The sequence below is a fragment of the Rhinopithecus roxellana genome, chromosome 14 (assembly GCF_007565055.1).
Source record: "Rhinopithecus roxellana isolate Shanxi Qingling chromosome 14, ASM756505v1, whole genome shotgun sequence".
Classification (NCBI taxonomy): Eukaryota; Metazoa; Chordata; class Mammalia; order Primates; family Cercopithecidae; genus Rhinopithecus; species Rhinopithecus roxellana.
Window position 1 is genome coordinate 78624165 of NC_044562.1, and position 19579 is coordinate 78643743.

The 19579-nt window shown below is 37.7% G+C and overlaps 1 protein-coding gene across 3 annotated transcripts in view; it reads right to left on the reverse strand.

The window, feature by feature from the left end:
- The window catches only part of PPIG (peptidylprolyl isomerase G), a 55417-nt gene that overhangs the window by 7163 nt on the left and 28675 nt on the right, over positions 1-19579 (reverse strand). For 2 of the 3 annotated variants that reach the window (XM_010354428.2, XM_010354429.2), the window contains exons 8-10: positions 17652-17681; positions 17422-17561; positions 633-846 (exon numbers count right to left, since the gene is read on the reverse strand). In XM_010354428.2, the coding sequence (XP_010352730.1) occupies positions 633-846; positions 17422-17561; positions 17652-17681 (384 nt within the window). Of the gene's footprint in view, positions 1-632; positions 847-17421; positions 17562-17651; positions 17744-19579 lie in introns of all 3 variants that reach the window. The other variant, XM_030916632.1, reaches the window with a different exon arrangement.

Genomic DNA, 19579 nt, shown 5'->3' on the forward strand with positions numbered 1-19579 from the left:
AAAAATCTTCTATTCCTCTGACAAACCAACTAACCAATCAAAAAACAAACAAAACAAAATGTTTCGATTATCACACTCTCAAAAAATATTTTCCTACAAAACGGATAAAAAATATGAAACTATGTGGGGAATGCGCTCTGATAAATTTAAAATACTTTAAAACATGGGTAAAGAAATTAATTGCATTTTGAGGCAACAGGTAGATGAAGACAAGTTTTAGTACAAACACTGATTATTTCAAACAAAATGGAAAAGAAAGTAAAATACACGGATATTATCTGCTTTCTACTCTTATGCTATCATAAGAGCTACTGAAAATAGGAAAAACAATTGGTGGTTTTCTGCAATTTTCATGAATCCCATAATCCTCCTACAAAACATACAAATCTGTAACACCAAAGCCATCATTTAATTGAGTACACAAAAAATGAACTGATGGGTTTTGTTTCAAAAGAAAATGAATGAACCCAAAATTTAATCTACAGACTATGGAATATCAAAAGTCTTACGGCTCCATGCTATATTTCTCACTATTTTAACAGTTTCATATAATTGACCCCAAATCCTAACAGATTTATTTATAAAAAGGGAATCAGAATATAAAGCTAGCATTAGAAAAGTAAAATTAAGACCTCTTCTTGCTTTTCTTTCGCTTCTTCTTTTCTTTCTTGTGTTTTCGGGAATTTTTCCTATGTTTCTTTTTTCTTTTCTTTGATTTCTCTTCAGAAGCACTTTCAGAATCAGAGGAATCAGAAGAGGACTGAGAATCACTTGAGCTATCTGAGTCACTAGATGAGGAGGAGGAAGATGATGATGATTTATGCCTTTTCTTTTCTTCTTTCTTAACTTTAATAAAAACAAAAAGGTTTTGATCAACAATTTTTAGACGAACTTTGTGGAAGGAGATTTAAATTTTCTGCAGATTCTCACTGAGTCCAGTATTTAGCACTTAGATCATCCAGCTATGTGAACTGGAAAGTACAGGAAAGCAGTCGAGACTCAGGATTAGAGTCCAGATCTCCAGAATTCATCAGTCAAAGTTGTATGTATTAATCCAAATAACTTTAAAAAATAGGTGAGTCTAAAATGCTAAACTAATGTTAACAAACATGTGAATAAGAAAGTTTTCTAAAAGCACAGAATAACAAGAGTCCCACGTTCTAATCTTGTAGTTTTCCACTTTCCCTCTTTATCAAGATTGGCAGAACTAGTGCGGGAAAATAACAGAAAAACTGCTTTACAGAAACATGGAGAGGTAAGTAATTTATTTCTTTGGCATGGGCTTATATTTCAATGCCCGAGCAGTCTTCTGATAATTAAGAAATCTAGCTCAAGAGGAGACTGGTAACAGAGGGAAGTCAATTGCCCATGATGAACAGAATGTTTTGGGGACTCTACAAAAAGTCATTTTAAATTGAAATTTTATTTCAGTTAAGGAAGCAGTAGCTTTAAAAAGGGTAAATAAACTCAGAGTTTAAAGGATCATTCAATTAACATTAGTAAGTAAAGCTAGAAGGTGTAATATAACAAGAATTAGAAGAAGATACTACAAACTAGGAGGAGCTTGACCTATCTAAAGATATACTCATTCAAATCATGGTGGATTTGAAGAGGCTAACCGGGGCCAAAGATGGGACAATATTGATATATAGATGAGAACTACAATAAATTGAAATACATCAGATTATAATAGAAATCCATTAGTTCATAGTGATACTCATAAAGTATAAAGCATTCATCCTGCCTTTCTGGTACAAACTGCACCACTTGCTAATGAAATAGATGAACAGAAATAGCTCTTTGTCAGAAGCATTCCAGGCATAAATGAAAAATAAATTGAGCGAGACTCTGTCTCAAAAACCAAAAACAAACAAAAAAAAATCATTGTTTTACAACTTCTTGTGAGGCACTGATAAGCCATGGCTGCTGCAGAACACTGAGACAACTTGTCCTGTGTGACTCCTGTTTTCATTAGAAGGAATTTTTTCAAGTCACAACTGCATCTGATCAACATTACATAACATAGTAAGTATTCAATTAGTAAAATCCAGTGTGTTCAATTATAGAAAATGCTGCATGACAAATGACCTTTTTTGATAAATACATTTCAAGGAAACATAAAACAAGATGGCAAGAGAATTTATTAAAAAACAAAACACAACTTACAAGACCAATTTCAATGTCTGAACTTTATTTGGATTGATTCACACAACAAAAAATTAATTAACATTAATGAAACAGTTACAATCTGAACACTGTCAGAATATTTTATATTTAGGAATGTGTATGTATGTATCATTATGGTATTGTTTTTAAGAATCATCTTTTAGAAATAACATTTATTGATAAAATATTATGCCTGGAATTTGTTTCAAAGTAATAGGAAAGGGAAAAGTGGCTAGTGATGGGTAAAACAAGTTTGGCCATATATAAACTCCCAAAGCTAGGTAAAGAACAAGTATTTGTTATACTATTTTATTCACTTGTGTATAAATCAATATTTTCCATAATAAAAAGTCAAGGAGAACAAAGAAAATATATCTTTGGATTATCTGTTGGCTGTTTGGTTACAGAACCTTAGTTGAAAGGGTTAACAGCTGATTTGTGACCTTTCCTTTAGCCTCACCTTACCCTCAGGAACATCTGAAGATTTGATATTTGACAAATTTATCCTTGCCTTTTTTTCTTTCTTTTTTTTTTTTGAGACAAGGTCTTGCTCTGTTGCCCAGGCTAGAGTGAAGATCTTAGCTCACTACAGTCTCGACCTCCCGGGCTCAAGTGATACTTCTGTCTCAGCTTCCTAAGTAACTGGGAACACTGGTGTATGCCACCATGCCCTGCTAATTTTTTTACTTTTATTTTTGTAGAGACAAGTTCTCCCTATGTTGCCTAGGCTGGTCTCGAACTCCTGTGCTCAAGGGATCCTCCTGCCTCAACTTCTGTAAGTGTTGGGATTACAAGTGTGAGCTACCATGCCTAGCCTTGTTTATTTACTTATATATTTATGAAGATGGGGTCTTGCTGTGTTGCACAGGCTGGCCTCAAACTCCTGGGCTCAAGTAATCCTCCTTCCCTCAGCCTCCTGAGTAGCTAAGACTACAGGCACGTGTGCTGCTGTGCCTGAATCATCCTTGAAATTTATAACTGATAATTTATAGGAATATACTAAACCCAAGACACATGAAAATCTGGCTGAAGTTACTTGTAACTTCAAGAACTTCTGGTTCACTGTCCAGATTGCTTTTCCAGTACTGATGAGATGTTGCTGTACTGGAGAAAGGGAACAAGGTATAAAATCTGAACAGACTGTAGATGTAATGGCTTCACTGAACTAAGTTAATCCTTCCTTACCCAGTTGTGTTTCTAAGGAACATGTACATTATCAAGTGTGAGGTGTTTGGGATATACGCAAGCTGTGCCTGGAAATCATGAGAGCTCCTCTATGCTGTTGATGTACCAGCCATGCCGTTTCCTGTCCTATATCCTTTCTTAAGGGTAAGTAGCCTTAGTGCCTGGGGAAGCTAATTTTGTCTCATGAGCCCAACTGTTAACCTGAATCCAATACCAATGCTGCTAGTAAGACAGAGTGGGTATGCAAAAACATATAATCTGAGGCCGGGCGCGGTGGCTCAAGCCTGTAATCCCAGCACTTTGGGAGGCTGAGACGGGCGGATCACGAGGTCAGGAGATCGAGACCATCCTGGCTAACACGGTGAAACTCCGTCTCTACTAAAAAAAAAAATACAAAAAAACTAGCAGAGCGATGTGGCGGGCACCTGTAGTCCCAGTTACTCGGGAGGCTGACGCAGGAGAATGGTGCAAACCCGGGAGGCGGAGCTTGCAGTGAGCCGAGATGGCGCCACTGTACTCCAGCCTGGGCGACAGGGCGAGACTCCGTCTCAAAAAAAAAAAAAAAAAAAAAAAAAAAATCTACTTATGTATGCTAAACTAATAAACCTGAGGGATATGCAGGGGGCAAAAATCAAATTTTTAGGAAATCTAACAAAGAAATTCATAATGAAATAAAAACATTAAAATTGTGCAAGCAAAATAAAAATACTACACTTAAACATAAAATATACTTGTTAAAATATGGTAACTCTTTACCCCACAATTAACAAATCTTTAATTACCAGCTCTGATTTCTATTTATTTTCCACTGAGATTCTTTCCTATGAGAAATACATCGCAGTTGATATACTTTAAAAGCAAGCCCATTTAGTATTTGAAATTAAAAAACAAAAAAACAAAAAGCAACCCCATTGGCTAGGGGCATGGCTTCTCACACCTGTAATCCCAGCACTTTGGGAGGCTGAGGGGGGAGAATCACTTGACCCTGGGAGGTCGCCGGGGGTATGGTGTCTCACACCTGTAATCCCAGCACTTTGGGAGGCCAAGGAGGGAGAATTACTTGAGGTCGAGGCTGCAGTGAGCCATGACTGCACCACTACATTCTAGCTTGGGGAACAGAGTGAGAACCTGTCTGCAAAACAACAAAAAACCATACCACACAACAGCAAGCCCACTTACCAAGTGTATTAAATACATTTCATAAACAATGATTTAATTTACACATCGCTTTTGAAGAGAACATTTTAGTGAAGCAAGATAACATGATAAAATGAAAAGTACAGGTGCAGTGGTTCATGCCTGTAATCCTACCACTTTGGGAGGCCAAGGCTGGTGGATAGGTTGAGGTCAGGAGTTCGAGACCAGCCTGACCAACATGGAGAAACCCGTCTCTACTAAAAATACAAATATTAGCTGAGTGTGGTAGAGGGTACCTGTAATCCCAGCTACTCGGGAGACTGAGGCAGAGAATCTCTTGAACCGGGAGGCAGAGGTTGCAGTGAGCTGAGATTGCGTCACTGCACTCCAGCCTGGGAGACAGACTGAGATTCTGTTTCAAAAATAAATAAATAAATAAAAAGTTTCTCTCTTTTGATATTTGGCAAATTTAATTTACGTTCCTTTTCGTGTAAGTCTGCTCAGAAAAAAAATGAGAGAAAATAATTGAGAAAGAGATGGCATTAAAGGACAGAAGGGTAAAAAGGTAAAAAATTAGGAGACATCACAATATCAATATTGATTCTGTAAGACTGTGGCTTGAGTTTCAAAGTGTGTGCTAAACTATATTTTAAAATATGATTAAGGCATATGAGAATATGACTGAAACTGTATCCTTCTCAAAGTCACAAGTATTATTTAACTGAACAGTATTATCGATATACATAGTCAACGTAATGTCAGTACATGGAGATGAAGAGCCATGGTCCCTGGTACTGATCCGTCACGTTAGGAACCAGGTCATATAGCAGAAGGTGAGTGGCAGGCAAGCAAGCCTTACCACTGGAGCTCCACCTCCTGTCAGATCAGCGAAGGCATTAGATTCTTAAAGGAGCACAAACCCTATTGTGAACTGTGCATGCGAGGGATCTAGGCTGAGCACTCCTTATGAAACGCTAATGCCTGATGATCTGAGGTGGAACAGTTTCATTCTGAAACCATTCCCTAAACCCTGATGAAATAAAGACATTTTCAGAAAACTAGAATAATTTGTCACCAAGAGACCTAAACTTTAAAAAAAAAAAAATTGGTTAAAGGAAGTTCTCCAAAGAGAAAGGAAATAGCAGGAGGCAGCTTGAACTTCAGAAAGGAAGAACAAAAGAATGGTAAGTAATAGGGGCTTTGTAAAGGAATCAACAATCAGTTCAGATAAAAAGAAACATAAATAGCTCTTAAGGAGACACGAACATCACACTCCTCAGAGAAATGCTAACTGAAACTAGCATTTGTTAAAAAAAAATTCATTAGGCTGGCAAAGGTGAAACACTTTACAATAATAAGTAGTTTTATACAGCGTTTAGGGCAACTTATCCTCTTATATTCTGGTAGCAGTGTCTACCAAATTACAAATACACGACCTCTGTAAACTGGCAATTCTATTTCCAGGAAATTCATTCTACATGATCAACATTCATACACACGTGGAATAATGTACAAAATGTGAGAATGGAAACTCACTGAAAGAGATTTTCACTGATTATCCTTTTACACTCTCTAAATTTTGAACCAAATAAATGTATTAAATTTTTAAAAATAGGGTACAAAGTTTCAGTTAAGACAGGAAGAATAAGTTTGGTGACATCTACTTTCATAGCATGGTGAGAACAGTTAATAACAATGTATTATACATTTCAAAATTCCTGATAGTAAATTTCAAATTTCTGACCACAAAAACATTACTTCAGGTGACAGCTATGTTAAATAGCTTGATTTAATCATTCTGCATTGTATACATGTATCATAACATCATGCTGTATACCATAAGTATATACAATAATTTCTCAATTATAATATTTTCAAATTAAAATTTTAAATTCCAAATATGGCAACAGCTGTTTTCAACTGACTCTTCAAAAAAACCTACTTCCGGCTGGGCGCGGTCGCTCAAGCCTGTAATCCCAGCACTTTGGGAGGCCAAGGCGGGCAGATCATGAGGTCAGAAGATCGAGACCATCCTGGCTAATATGGGGAAACCCCATCTCTACTAAAAATACAAAAAGAAATTAGCCGGGCACGGTGGCGGGCACCTCTAGTCCTAGCTACTCGGGAGGTTGAGGCAGGAGAATGGTGTGAACCAGGGAGGCGGAGCTTGCAGTGAGCCGAGATCTCGCCACTGCACTCCAGCCTGGGCGACAGAGTGAGACTCTGTCTCAAAAAAAAACAAAAACAAGGCCGGGCGCGGTGACTCAAGCCTGTAATCCCAGCACTTTGGGAGGCCGAGACGGGCGGATCACGAGGTCAGGAGTTCGAGACCATCCTGGCTAACACGGTGAAACCCCGTCTCTACTAAAAAATACAAAAAGCTAGCCGGGCGAGGTGGCTGGCGCCTGTAGTCCCAGCTACTCGGGAGGCTGAGGCAGGAGAATGGCGTAATCCCGGGAGGTGGAGCTTGCAGTGAGCTGAGATCCGGCCACTCCACTCCAGCCTGGGTGACAGAGCAAGACTCCGTCTCAAAAAAAAAAAAAAAAGAAAGAAAGAAATAGTACTAACAGCAAAAACCACAATGCAAGTTAAGAATCATAATGGATGAAAAGGAATTACAGAGAGTTACTAATAACAATCTCAACTCGGGCCATTTCTGGTTAATTAGTTTAAAGATTACATAGTTTGCTTATTATTAGGTAGAATGATTTCCCAAACATCTTCACTGACCTTTACTTGGGGGTATGGTGTGATGTAACCCTATCAATTAGTCACTGAACTTACTAGTATAATATTAAGGTTAAAAACCAAACTCCATAGCTCACACCTGTAATCCCAGCACTCTGGGAGGTCGAGTTAGAAGGATGGCTTGAACCAGGAATTTGAGACCCACCTGGGCAACACAGCGAGACCCTGTCTCCACCAAAAATACAAAAATTAGCCAGGTATGGCAATGCACACCTGTAGTCCCAGCTATTTGGAAGGCTGAGGTGGGAGGATTGCCTGAACCCAGGAGTTTGAGGTTGCAGTGAACTATGACTGAACCACTACACTCCAGCCTGGCAACAGAGCAAGACACTGTCTCAAAAAAAAAAAAAAAAAAAAAAAAAAAAAAAAAAAAAAAAAATTATAACCAAACCAGAAATAACTCCAGAGTATTTTATTTGTAAAAACCTAATGTAAGAAAATGCTGCTTTGTTTCTTGAGACCTACAGATTTACACCAATAAATTTCACTTGAAATCTTGAAAATGAAGCGAATTCTGAAATCACCATCAAAATAAGATTTGAAATAAAGAACAGAAGTATTCCTAAAATGGTCTTTAGACAATTTCATTTCACATTATGGGTCTCATCTCCTAAACTGTTTCTAAGTTTAACATCCCACTATTTTCCAATAAAAGTGCCAAAATTACTTTTAGAATAAGGACACTGAAATGGGACCCTGTCACCATAAAAATGAATCTCTAGTGGTGTTCTTCACTTGTCTCCTGAGTACAAGATTCACCAGCTGCTTCCTCTATTGTGCTATTCATTCTGTATTGCCAGGCAATCTGCCTCCTGCCATTTCTTCTCATACAACTACTTACCGCCATGTTGCCACAACTCTGTTCTTGTGTTTCTGTGTACTATGTAACATAGCAATCCTCTCATCTCTTAGTTCCATTATTGGTACGCTAAGCTTGTGGGAGTTATGTATATCCTACTTCTCAAGGTCACTGCCAAGATCTGATTTTTCACACAAAAAACTTGCAACCTCCAGCATAAATGGGTTAACAACTGCAGTGAACTCTGAAGAGCAGAGCATGATCTGAGGTCATGTCAGCTCCCGAAAAACCAGGAAATACCTTAATCTAGGTACTGGTCTGTGTTCTACCCTCCACTCTGACTTTTGACAGCCCTTTGCTGAGCCTCTACAGAGGATGTAGCTTTTATTAGCTTCCAGTGTTCCATCTCTGCATCTGCTGGAAGGTTTTTCTCCCTGACTTCGAATTTTCTCTGGCACACTCAAATAGTCACAAAAAGAAGGATCTCCAAGCTCAAAATTGCAAAGAGAGAAAGGCCCAGGAAGACTGATTGCCCAGACTCACAAAGACCATATACAGATGGACCAAGACAGTCAGATTTCTTCAGAAGTCTTTTTGTTTTCTTTCAGGAAGTTAAAAAAAAAGAGGTGTAAATCTCTCATACAAGGTTTTAAATATAATGATGATAAATACCACAGTGTTACAATGCGTTTTGACTGTTTCCAATTATTTTAAGGAGGCCATCAAACTTACAAAGTGGATGTAAGATATAGCTCTGCTTAAGATTATGTAAGATGCATGACAAAATCTACCCTGAACAATGTTCTGAATGGTAACTGAAGGATTATGGAATAACAGGGGTCCAAGTGTGTGTTTTCAAACTAACGATCTTTTCCTCTTTTCACAGTATGATCCAGAACAGAGTAGGCATTGGAGGCCTGGCTCAAAACAAATCTGACCTTTTAGAAACTCCTGGGAAGATACATATTAATAAAGGGCCAATCAGGCTGGGCGCGGTGGCTCAAGCCTGTAATCCCAGCACTTTGGGAGGCCGAGACGGGCGAATCACAAGGTCAGGAGATCGAGACCATCCTGGCTAACACGGTGAAACCCCGTCTCTACTAAAAAAATACAAAAAACTAGCAGGGCGAGGTGGCGGGCGCCTGTAGTCCCAGCTACCCGGGAGGCTGAGGCAGGAGAATGGCGTGAACCCGGGAGGCGGAGCTTGCAGTGAGCTGAGATCCAGCCACTGCACTCCAGCCCGGGCAACAGAGTGAGACTCTGTCTCAAAAAAAAATAAAAAATAAAAAATACAGGGCCAATCTCAGATTGCTAAAACTGATAAGGGCAAGATGAGTTTGAGGGACATACAGTTGGATGTTAACATCAACTTTTAGCATAACTTCCTGGCCCCAATGGCATGGGCAAAACTATCATTTATTTCTTCAGATGACAACACATTATAAAGATGTAAGTAATATATAAAGAGCTACATTCATTTGCTCCCTCCTTTAGGCAAATATTCATGTCCTGCCCTTTTGGTAGCAAAAGCATCTTTACAACAAATTTATTAGAGAGTCTATGATTACTGTTCGTGGTTTAAAACGCAAACTTTTTTTTTTGTATTTTTAGTAGAGACAGGGTTTCACCATGTTGGCCAGGCTGGATTCAACCTCCTGACCTCAAGTGATCCATCTACCTCGGTCTCCCAAGTTGCTGGGATTACAGGCGTGAGCCAGCACCTGGCCAAAAACTCCTTTGTTACCTCAATCTCTTTCTGAATATATAAACCACACAGCATCCTTAACTTTATTTATTTATATATTTTTTAGAGCCGGGGCCTTGTTCTGTCACCCAGGCTGCAGCCTCGAACTCCTGGGCTCGAGTGATCCTCCTGCCTCAGCCTACCAAATAGCAGGGACTACAGACAGTTAATTAAAAAAAAAATTTTTTTTTTTGGTAGAGAAGAGTCTCACAATGTTGCCCAGGCTGGTCTGAAACTCATGGGCTCAAGTGATCCTCCTGCTTCAGTTTCACAAAGTCCTGGGATTACAGGTGTTGGCCACTGTGCCTGGCCACTTAACTTTTATAAGGAGGCAACAGATCCTAACACAAGCGTCCTTAAAGACTAAAGTATTTTAAAAAAAAAAATTAGTTGTCAAGTAGAGAATAAATGATGAAGATTTTCTAGATGACTTGGGAAGAATAATGCCTTAAGCTAAAATATTCCTACTGTACTAAAAACACTCTAAAGTTTAAACATCAGTAGGTTCAGGGTTTAGAAGTAACAAATATCATTACAGACTTTTTTTTAGTATTTTTAAAATGTAAATAATTGCATTTGTAGCACATTACTCAAAGATTCTCAACATCTCGTTTTTTACTGAATCTTCAAGAAAAAAGGCATACATTACACCTGTTGTTTGTAAAAAAGGATAATCGGTCTCATATATATCAAGAAATCCCATGAGCTGAAGCATACACCTGCAATAATTTATTGCAATAATTTACCTGCAAATATTTATTTGACATCACATGGAAGAAAATAAAATTAGCAGACTCAAAAATAGAATACAGACAAAAAAAAATTTTTTTTTTTAAATAATCATTTTGCCTTCTCTATGCCCATCTCGGGTGTTTTAAAATTAAAACAAAACAAAATGTACCTATTTCTAAACATTATAGAGGAAATCAGTACACCTAAAAAGTGAGATGAGAATGATCTACTTAGGGTAATTCTTAAGAAATTTTAAAGACATTTAAACTTTAATGAGTCAGTAACATATAACAGAAAAAGCTCTAATTCTCAAACTTGGGTTTGAGGTCTCTTTTCCTGACACAGTAAAGAACTTCATCTTCTTAATTATCTTTGTCTGTAAAATAGGGATATATAATACTACAGAGTTACTGTGAGAATCAGAAAGCATTATAGACGACTCTCAATGTGCTAACTCTAAGAAACTAATTACTGATATGATTATTCCCTAGATTAGTAAGAACAGAGTTAGTTTAAGGTTTTACTGCTTTCTATACAGGTTTGAAGGTAATGTCACTTCATTATTTTTAGAAAGTCAAGCCCATCATCTGTAATAAAATAGTATCAGCCACATATTTCAAGTATAAAGACTTAGGCCGGGTGCGGTGGCTCAAGCCTGTAATCCCAGCACTTTGGGAGGCCAAGACGGGCGGATCACGAGGTCAGGAGATCGAGACCATCCCGGCTAATGCGGTGAAACCCCGTCTCTACTAAAAAATACAAAGAACTAGCCGGGCGAGGTGGCAGGCACCTGTAGTCCCAGCTACTCCGGAGACTGAGGCAGGAGAATGGCGTAAACCCGGAAGGCGGAGCTTGCAGTGAGCTGAGATCCGGCCACTGCACTCCAGCCCGGGCGACAAAGCGAGACTCCGTCTCAAAAAAAAAAAAAAAAAAAAAAAGTCAAATATAAAGACTTAAAATATTTAAAGTTCTTACCATTTCAGACAATATATCAAATTAGTCTTGTTAGCATCAAATGGTCTGGTCTAAATAAAAGAAGCTTCTCAAATATGTAGGATGCTTCTGAATCTAAGTAGTGCTTAAAGAAAAAATAATTTATTCCCTTAAAGTTTCTCAATCTATCTTCCTCTCTTCGATTGCCATCTAGCCCCAGAGGCTCTTCCTCTAGAGTATTTACTTACTAGGTTATTCAGACAACTACAGTTAAAAAACAAACAAAAAACAAAAAACTGAGTGGAAGCAAAAGGGCAAATTACTGCCAATTAATAATCAGAAAAACTTAACTGACTTCATGGTAAACGAACAAAGTGAAAAGTAGGATAAAACACAGTTAAAAACACAAAATTGCCAAGAACACACAATGGGGAAAAGACAGGCTCTTCAATAAACAGTGCTGGAACAACTAGATATCCATATGTAAAATAACAAAACAGATCCTTATAATGCATATAAAAATCAACTAAAAATAGTTTAATGACTTAAACATAAGACTTGCAACTGCAAAACCACTAAAAGAAAACACACAGAAAAAGCTCCATGACACTGGTTTGAGCAATGATTTTTCTGGATATGACCCCAAAACCACAGGCAACAAAAAGCAAAAATAGACAAATGGGATTACATCAAACTAATAGGGTTCCACACAGCCAAAGAAACAATCAACAGAGTGAAGATACAACCTCTGGAATGGAAGAAAATATCTGCAAACCATACATCTGACAATGGGTTAATATCCAAAATATATAAGGAATGCAAACAACTCATCAGGAAGAAAACAACCTGATTTAAAAATGGGCAAAGGACCTGAAGAGACATTTCTCAAAAGAAGACATACAAATGGCCAACAAGTATATGGCAAAAATGCTCAATGTCACTGAACATCAAAGGAATGCAAATTAAAACTACAACGAGATGGCACCTCATACCTGTTACAATGGCTATTATGAAAAAAAAAAGAACAAAAACAAGGGAGAGGATGTGAAGAAAAGGACACTCTTGTAAACTGTTGGTGGGAATGTAAATCAGTATAGCCATTATTAGAAAACCGAATGAAGGCTCCTCAAAAAATCAGAAATAGAAAGAGGGCATTACATAATGGTAAAGGGATCAATGCAGTAAGAAGAGCTAACTATCCTAAATACATATGCACCAATACAGGAGCACCCAGATTCATAAAGCAAGCTCTCAGAGACCTACAAAGAGACTTAGACTCCCACATAATAATAGTGGAAGACTTAAATACCCCACTGTCAATATTAGACAGATCAATGAGACAGAAAATTAACAAGGATATTCAGGACTTCAACTAGCTCTGCCAAGTGAACCTAACAGACATCTACAGAACTCTCCACCCCAAATCAACAGAATATATATTCTTCTCAGCACCACATCACACTCATTCTAAAACTGACCACATAATTGGAAGTAAAACACTCCTCAGCAAATGCAAAAGAACGGAAATAATAACAGTCAGTCTCTCAGACCACAGTGCAATCAAACTGGAACTCAAAATTAAGAAACTCACTCAAAACCGCACAATTACATGGAAACTGAACAACCTGCTCCTGAATGACTACTGGGTAAATAATGAAATTAAGGCAGAAATAAGTAAGTTCTTTGAAACCAATGAGAACAAAGACAATGTACCAGAATCTCTGGGACACAGCTAAGGCAGTGTTTAGAAGCAAATTTACAGCACTAAATGCCCACAAGAGAAAGCAGGAAAGATCTAAAATGGATATCCTAACATCAGAATTAAAAGAACTAGAGAAACAAATTCAAAAGCTAGCATGAGAGGAGAAATATCTAAGATCAGAGCAGAACTGAAGGAAATAGAGAAACAAAAAACCCTTTAAAAAAAAAATCAATGAATCCAGGAGCCGGTTTTTTGAAAAGATTAACAAAATAGATTCTGGCTAGACGTCTGCTAGCCAGACTAAGAGGAAAAGAGAGAAAAATCAAATAGACACAACAAGAAATGATAAAAGGGAGGTCACCACTGATCCCACAGAAATACAAACCACCATCAGAGAATACTATAAACACCTCTACACAAATACACTAGAAAATCTAGAAGAAATGGATAAATTCCCAGACATATACACCCTAAGACTAAACCAGCAAGAAGTCGAATCCCTGAATAGACCAATAACAAGTTCTGAAATTGAGGCAGTAATTAATAGCTTACCAACCAAAAAAAGCCCAGGACCAGATGGATTCACAGCCGAATTCTACCAGAGGTACAAAGAGGGGCTGGTACCATTCCTTCTGAAACTATTCCAAAAAAGGGACTCCTCCCTAACTCATTTTATGAGGCCGACATCATCCTGATACCAAAGCCTGGCAGACACAAGAAAAAAAGAAAATTTCAGGACAATATTCCTGATGAACATTGATGGGAAAATCCTCAATAAAATACCGGCAAGCCGAATCCAGCAGCACATCAGAAAGCTTATCCACCACGATGAAGTCAGCTTCACTTCTGGGATGCAAGAATGGTTCAACATACATAAATCAATAAACGTAATCCATCACATAAACAGAACCAATGACTAAAACCACATGATTATCTCAATAGATGCAGAAAAGGCCTTCAATAAAATTCAACAGCCCTTCATGCTGAAAACTGTCAGTAAACTAGGTATTGATGAAACATATCTCAAAATAATAAGAGCTACTTATGACAAACCCACAGCTAATATCATACTGAATGGACAAAAGCTGGAAGCATTCCCTTTGCAAACAAGGATGCCCTCTCTCACCACTCCCATTCAACGTAGTATTGAAAGTTCTGGCCAGGATGATCAGGCAAGAGAAGGAAATAAAGGGTATTCAAATAGGAAGAGAGGAAGTCAAACTGTCTGTTTGCAGATGACATAATTGTATATTTAGAAAACCCCATCGTCTCAGCCCAAAATCTCCTTAAGCTGATAACCAACTTCAGCAAAGTCTCAGCATACAAAATCAATGTGCAAAAATCACAAGCATTCCTATACACCAATAACACACAAACAGAGAGCCAAATCATGAATGAACTCCCATTCACAATTGCTACAAAGAGAATAAAATACCTAGGAACACAACTTACACGGAATGTGAAGGACCTCTTCAAAGAGAACTACAAACCACTGCTCAAGGAAATAAGAGAGGACACAAATGGAAAAACATTTCATGCTTATGGACAGTAAGAATCAATATCGTGAAAATGGTCACACTGCCCAAAGTAATTTATAGATTCAATGCTATCTCCATCAAGCTACAATTGACTTTCTTCACAGAATCAGAAAAAAACTGCTTTAAATTTCATATGGAACCAAAACAGAGCCTGTAGAGCCAAGACAATCCTAAGGAAAAAGAACAAAGCTGGAGGCATCACGCTACCTGACTTCAAACTATACTGCAAGGCTACAGTAACCAAAACAGCATGGTACTGCTACCAAAATGGATATATAGATCTATGAAACAGAACAGAGGCCTCCGAAATAATGTCACACATCTACAACCATCTGATCTTTGACAAATCTGACAAAAACAAGCAATGGGAAAAGGATTTCCTATTTAGTAAATGGTGTTGGGAAAACTGGCTAGCCATATGCGAAAAACTGAAACTGGACTCCTTCCTTACACATTATACAAAAATTAACTCAAGAGATAGATTAAAGACTTAAACATAAGACCTAAAATCATAAAAACCCTAGAAGAAAACCTAGGCAATACCATTCAGGATATAGGCATGGGCAAAGATTTCATGACTAAAACACCAAAAACAATGGCAACAAAAGCCAAAATTGACAAATGGTATCTAATTAAACTAAAGAGCTTCTGCACAGCAAAAGAAGCTATCATCAGAGTGAACAGGCAACCTATAGAACGGGAGAACATTTTTGCTATCTATCCATCTGACAAAGAGCTAATATCCAGAATCTACAAAGAACTTAAACAAACTTACAAGAAAAAAACAAACAACGCCATCAAAAAGCAGGTGAAGGATATCAACAGACACTTCTCAAAAGAAGACATTTATGTGGCCAACAAACATGAAAAAAAAAAGCTAATCATCACTGGTCATTAGAGAAAAGCAAATCAAAACCACAATGAGATACCATCTCATGCCAGTTAGAACGGTGATCATTAAACAGTCAGGAAACAACAGATGCTGGAGAGGATGTGGAGAAACAGGAACACCATTACACTGTTGGTGGGAGCATAAATTAGTTCAACCATTGTGGAAGACAGTGTGGCAATTTCTCAAGGATCTAGAACCAGAAATACCATTTGACACAGCAATCCCATTACTGGGTATATACCCAAAAGATTATAAATCATTCTTCTATAAAGACACATGCACACATATGTTTACTGCAGCATTATTCAAAATAGCAAAGACTTGTAACAGACCCAAATGCCCATCAATGACAGACAGTATAAGGAAAATGTGGCACATATACACCATGGAATACTATGCAGCCATTAAAAAGGATGACTTCATGTCCTTTTCAGGGACATGGATGAAGCTGGAAACTATCATTCTCAGCAAACTAACACGGGAACAGAAAACCAAACACTGCATGTTCTCACTCAAAAGTGGAAGTTGAATGAGAACACATGTACACAGGCAGAGGAACATCACACACTGGGGCATGTCCGGGGGGGGGGGGCGTCTAGGGGAGGGATAGCATTAGGAGAAATACCTAATGTAGATGATGGGCTGATGGGTTCAGCAAACCACCATGCCATATGAATACCTATGTAACAAATCGGCATGTTCTGCACATGTATCCCAGAACTTAAAGTATAATAATAAAAAAAAATTAAAAATAGAACTTGCACATGATCCAGAAATCCCACTACTGGATATATATCCAAAGGAAATGAGATCAGTGTGTTGAAGAAATATCTGCACTCTCATGTTCACTGCTGCATTATTCACAATAGCTAAGATACGGAATCAACCTGTTTCCACCAACAGATGAATGGATTTTTTAAAAAATGTGGTTTATATACACAATGGAATACTATTCAGCCTGTCATCTGGAGCAACATGAATGAACCCAGAGGAAGTTATGTTATATGAAATAAGCCAGGCACAAAAGGACGAATACCATATGATCTCATTTACATGTGGAATCTAAAAATGTTGAAGTCACAGAAGCAGAGAGAATAGTGGTTCCCATGGGATTAGAGAAGGGAATGTGTTGGACAAATGCTGGTAAAGGATATAAAATTTCAGTTAGCTCAGAGGAATGAGTTCAAGAATTCTACTGTATAACATGATGACTACAGCAAATAACAATGTACTGTATTCCTAAAAATCACTGGCCAGGTGCAGTGGCTCACACCTGTAATCCCAGCACTTTGGGAGGCTGAGACAGGCGGATCACAAGGTCAGGAGCTCGAGACCAGCCTGGCCAATATGGTGAAACCCCATCTCTACTAAAAATACAAAGGTGGCGGGCGCCTGTAGTCCCAGCTACTTGGGAGGCTGAGGCAGGAGAATTGCTTGAATCCAGGAGGCGGAAGTTGCAGTGAGCCAAGATCATGCCACTGCACTCCAAACTGGGTGACAGAGCGAGACTGTCTCAAAAAAAAAAAAAAAAAAAAAAAAAAACCCCGCTAAGATGTTAAGAGTTCTCAACACAAAAAGGGGTAATTATGTGAGGCAATATATGTTAAGTAGCGCAATTTAGCCATTCCACAATGTATACATACTTCAAAACACCATATTGTTCACAGTAAGTATATACAATTTTTGTCAACTTAAAAAAGTAAAAAATAAAAGCACAGAAATACATATTAAAACAAAAACCTCATTTTTATATCAGCTTGAGTATGAATTTCATGCCAACTATTTAGAGTGTCTCTGCTTATTTTGTATGTGTAAGTATTCTTAGAAATATGTACTTCGTTTTACCTTTAGATTTGGGAATCAGCTCTCCACAACTGAGTATCCGTACCTCCGCAAACGGTTTGCTAGCTGCATCTGTTTTCTGGTTTTCAATCTCTCTTACAACTTCTTGGCCAGAGATTACTTGCCCAAAAACAACATGATGCCTAAAGTGTCAAGTAAAAATTATTAAATAAAAGCTTCTTACTTCACGGTTAATTTAAAACAGATTGTAAAATAAACAAAATAATCTTTACCCATCTAAATGAGGAGTTGGTTTCGTTGTTCTTTTGGAAGTCATCAGATAGAAGAATAAAAACAAAGTCAGAGAAAAACAAAGTTAGCATCTCTAAAAAGAAAAAGAAAATAACTGTATTGGAAACAAAGTTGAAAACAAAGACATCAACTGCTATCTTAATATAATCATATTACCTCAATCTTAAGGAGAACCGAAGGCAAAATGCTTTCCACATAATGTATTTACCAAACTTGTTCTAATTATAAAAGCAATACCTACTTACTGCTGAAAACTTTTATGTAACTAAAATAGACATTTCAGTGTTATTTCTATCCATTCATGTTTCTTGCACTTGAGTTCTTACTGAATAGTCATAATTGTATAATGTTCTACTACGCAGACATATCAAAATTTATGAAACAATTCCACCAGTGTATGAGTTTAACCATAATGCTTTTCAACCTTAACATTTTAAACAGTTAAGCACAGACTATATTCTTATGGTCCTCAGACATATACTGTTGGACTTGAAGAGAAATGGTTCATATCGTGTTTATAAGTTTTTTTTATTTTTTTGGTTTAGAGACAGGGTCTCATGCTGTTGTCCAGGCTGCAGTGCACTGGCACAACCTTGGTTCACTGCATCCTCAACATTCTGGGCTCAAGCTATCATCCTGCCTCAGCATCCTGAGTAGCTGGGACTATAGGTGCACGCCAGCATGCCTGGCTAATTTTTGTATTTTTTGTAGAGACGGGTCTCACTATGTTGCCCAGGCTAATCTCAAACCTGGGTTCAAGCGATCCTCCCACTTTGACCTTTGAAAGTGCTGGGATTACAAGTATGAGTCACTGTGCCCAGCTGAGTGTTTACAAGTTCTTTAATCACCTGCAAGAGATCTGGATTAAGAATTGGGACAAAAATTAAAATAAGCATTTTTTGGCAAATGAAGTTTTTTAAAAAAATCCCATCCCCCCACCATCAACCATAAAGCTACGTAGGTAAGAAGGCTGCTACTCAAATAAGTACTAAAAACACTGGTATGAAAATTAAAGATTAGCATTTTATAAGATTTGTTATTTTAAAAAAACCTTATCAAAAAGCTATTAGAAATTTGAAAAAAGCAGCATAATTTATGCTAATCTTTGATTAAAGCATGTACAATACCACTGAAAACATTATAACCTATACCTGAATTTTTAGGTTTACCTAACTATAAAATTAATGACCTACTATTGTTTCTTATTGTAACACTATACTCACTTCAACTCACTAAAATCACCTAGAAATGTAAAAACCTAGGTGTACACTATGTGTATTCATATAACATGTTACAGTCACAATGCATATATATGATTTGCATTTAGACATAGTTGTTCCCCACTTCACTGATAACTTTATTTGCAAGTCTGCCTGCTCACTAAAACTTATTTGTAATCCCAAAATTAAAAAATTACAGCTTGTGGTGCTTTCATGGTAATTTGCAGATACACACAGAGTGGCAAATAAGTGTGCTGGCAAGGATGTGGAAAAATAAAAACTCCTGTACATTGCTAATTGGAATGTAGAATGGTGCAACCACTATGGAAAACAGTATGGAAGTTTCTCAAAAAGCTAAAAGGAGTATGACCATATAACCCACCAATTCACTCCTAGGTATATATTCAAAAGAACTAAAAAAAGAAACTCAAATGCCAATGCTCACTGCAGCAGTATTCACAATAGTCAAAATATGAAAACAAGTCAAATGTCCACTAACAGATGAATCAAGAAATATGGTATATACATATAGCGGAGTATTACTCAGCCATAAAAAAAAAAAAGAGTTCAGGCCAGGCGCGGTGGCTCACACCTGTAATCCCAGCACTTTCGGAGGCCACGGCGGGCGGATCATGAGGTCAGGAGATCAAGACCATCCTGGCTAACAAGGTGAAATCCCGTCTCTACTA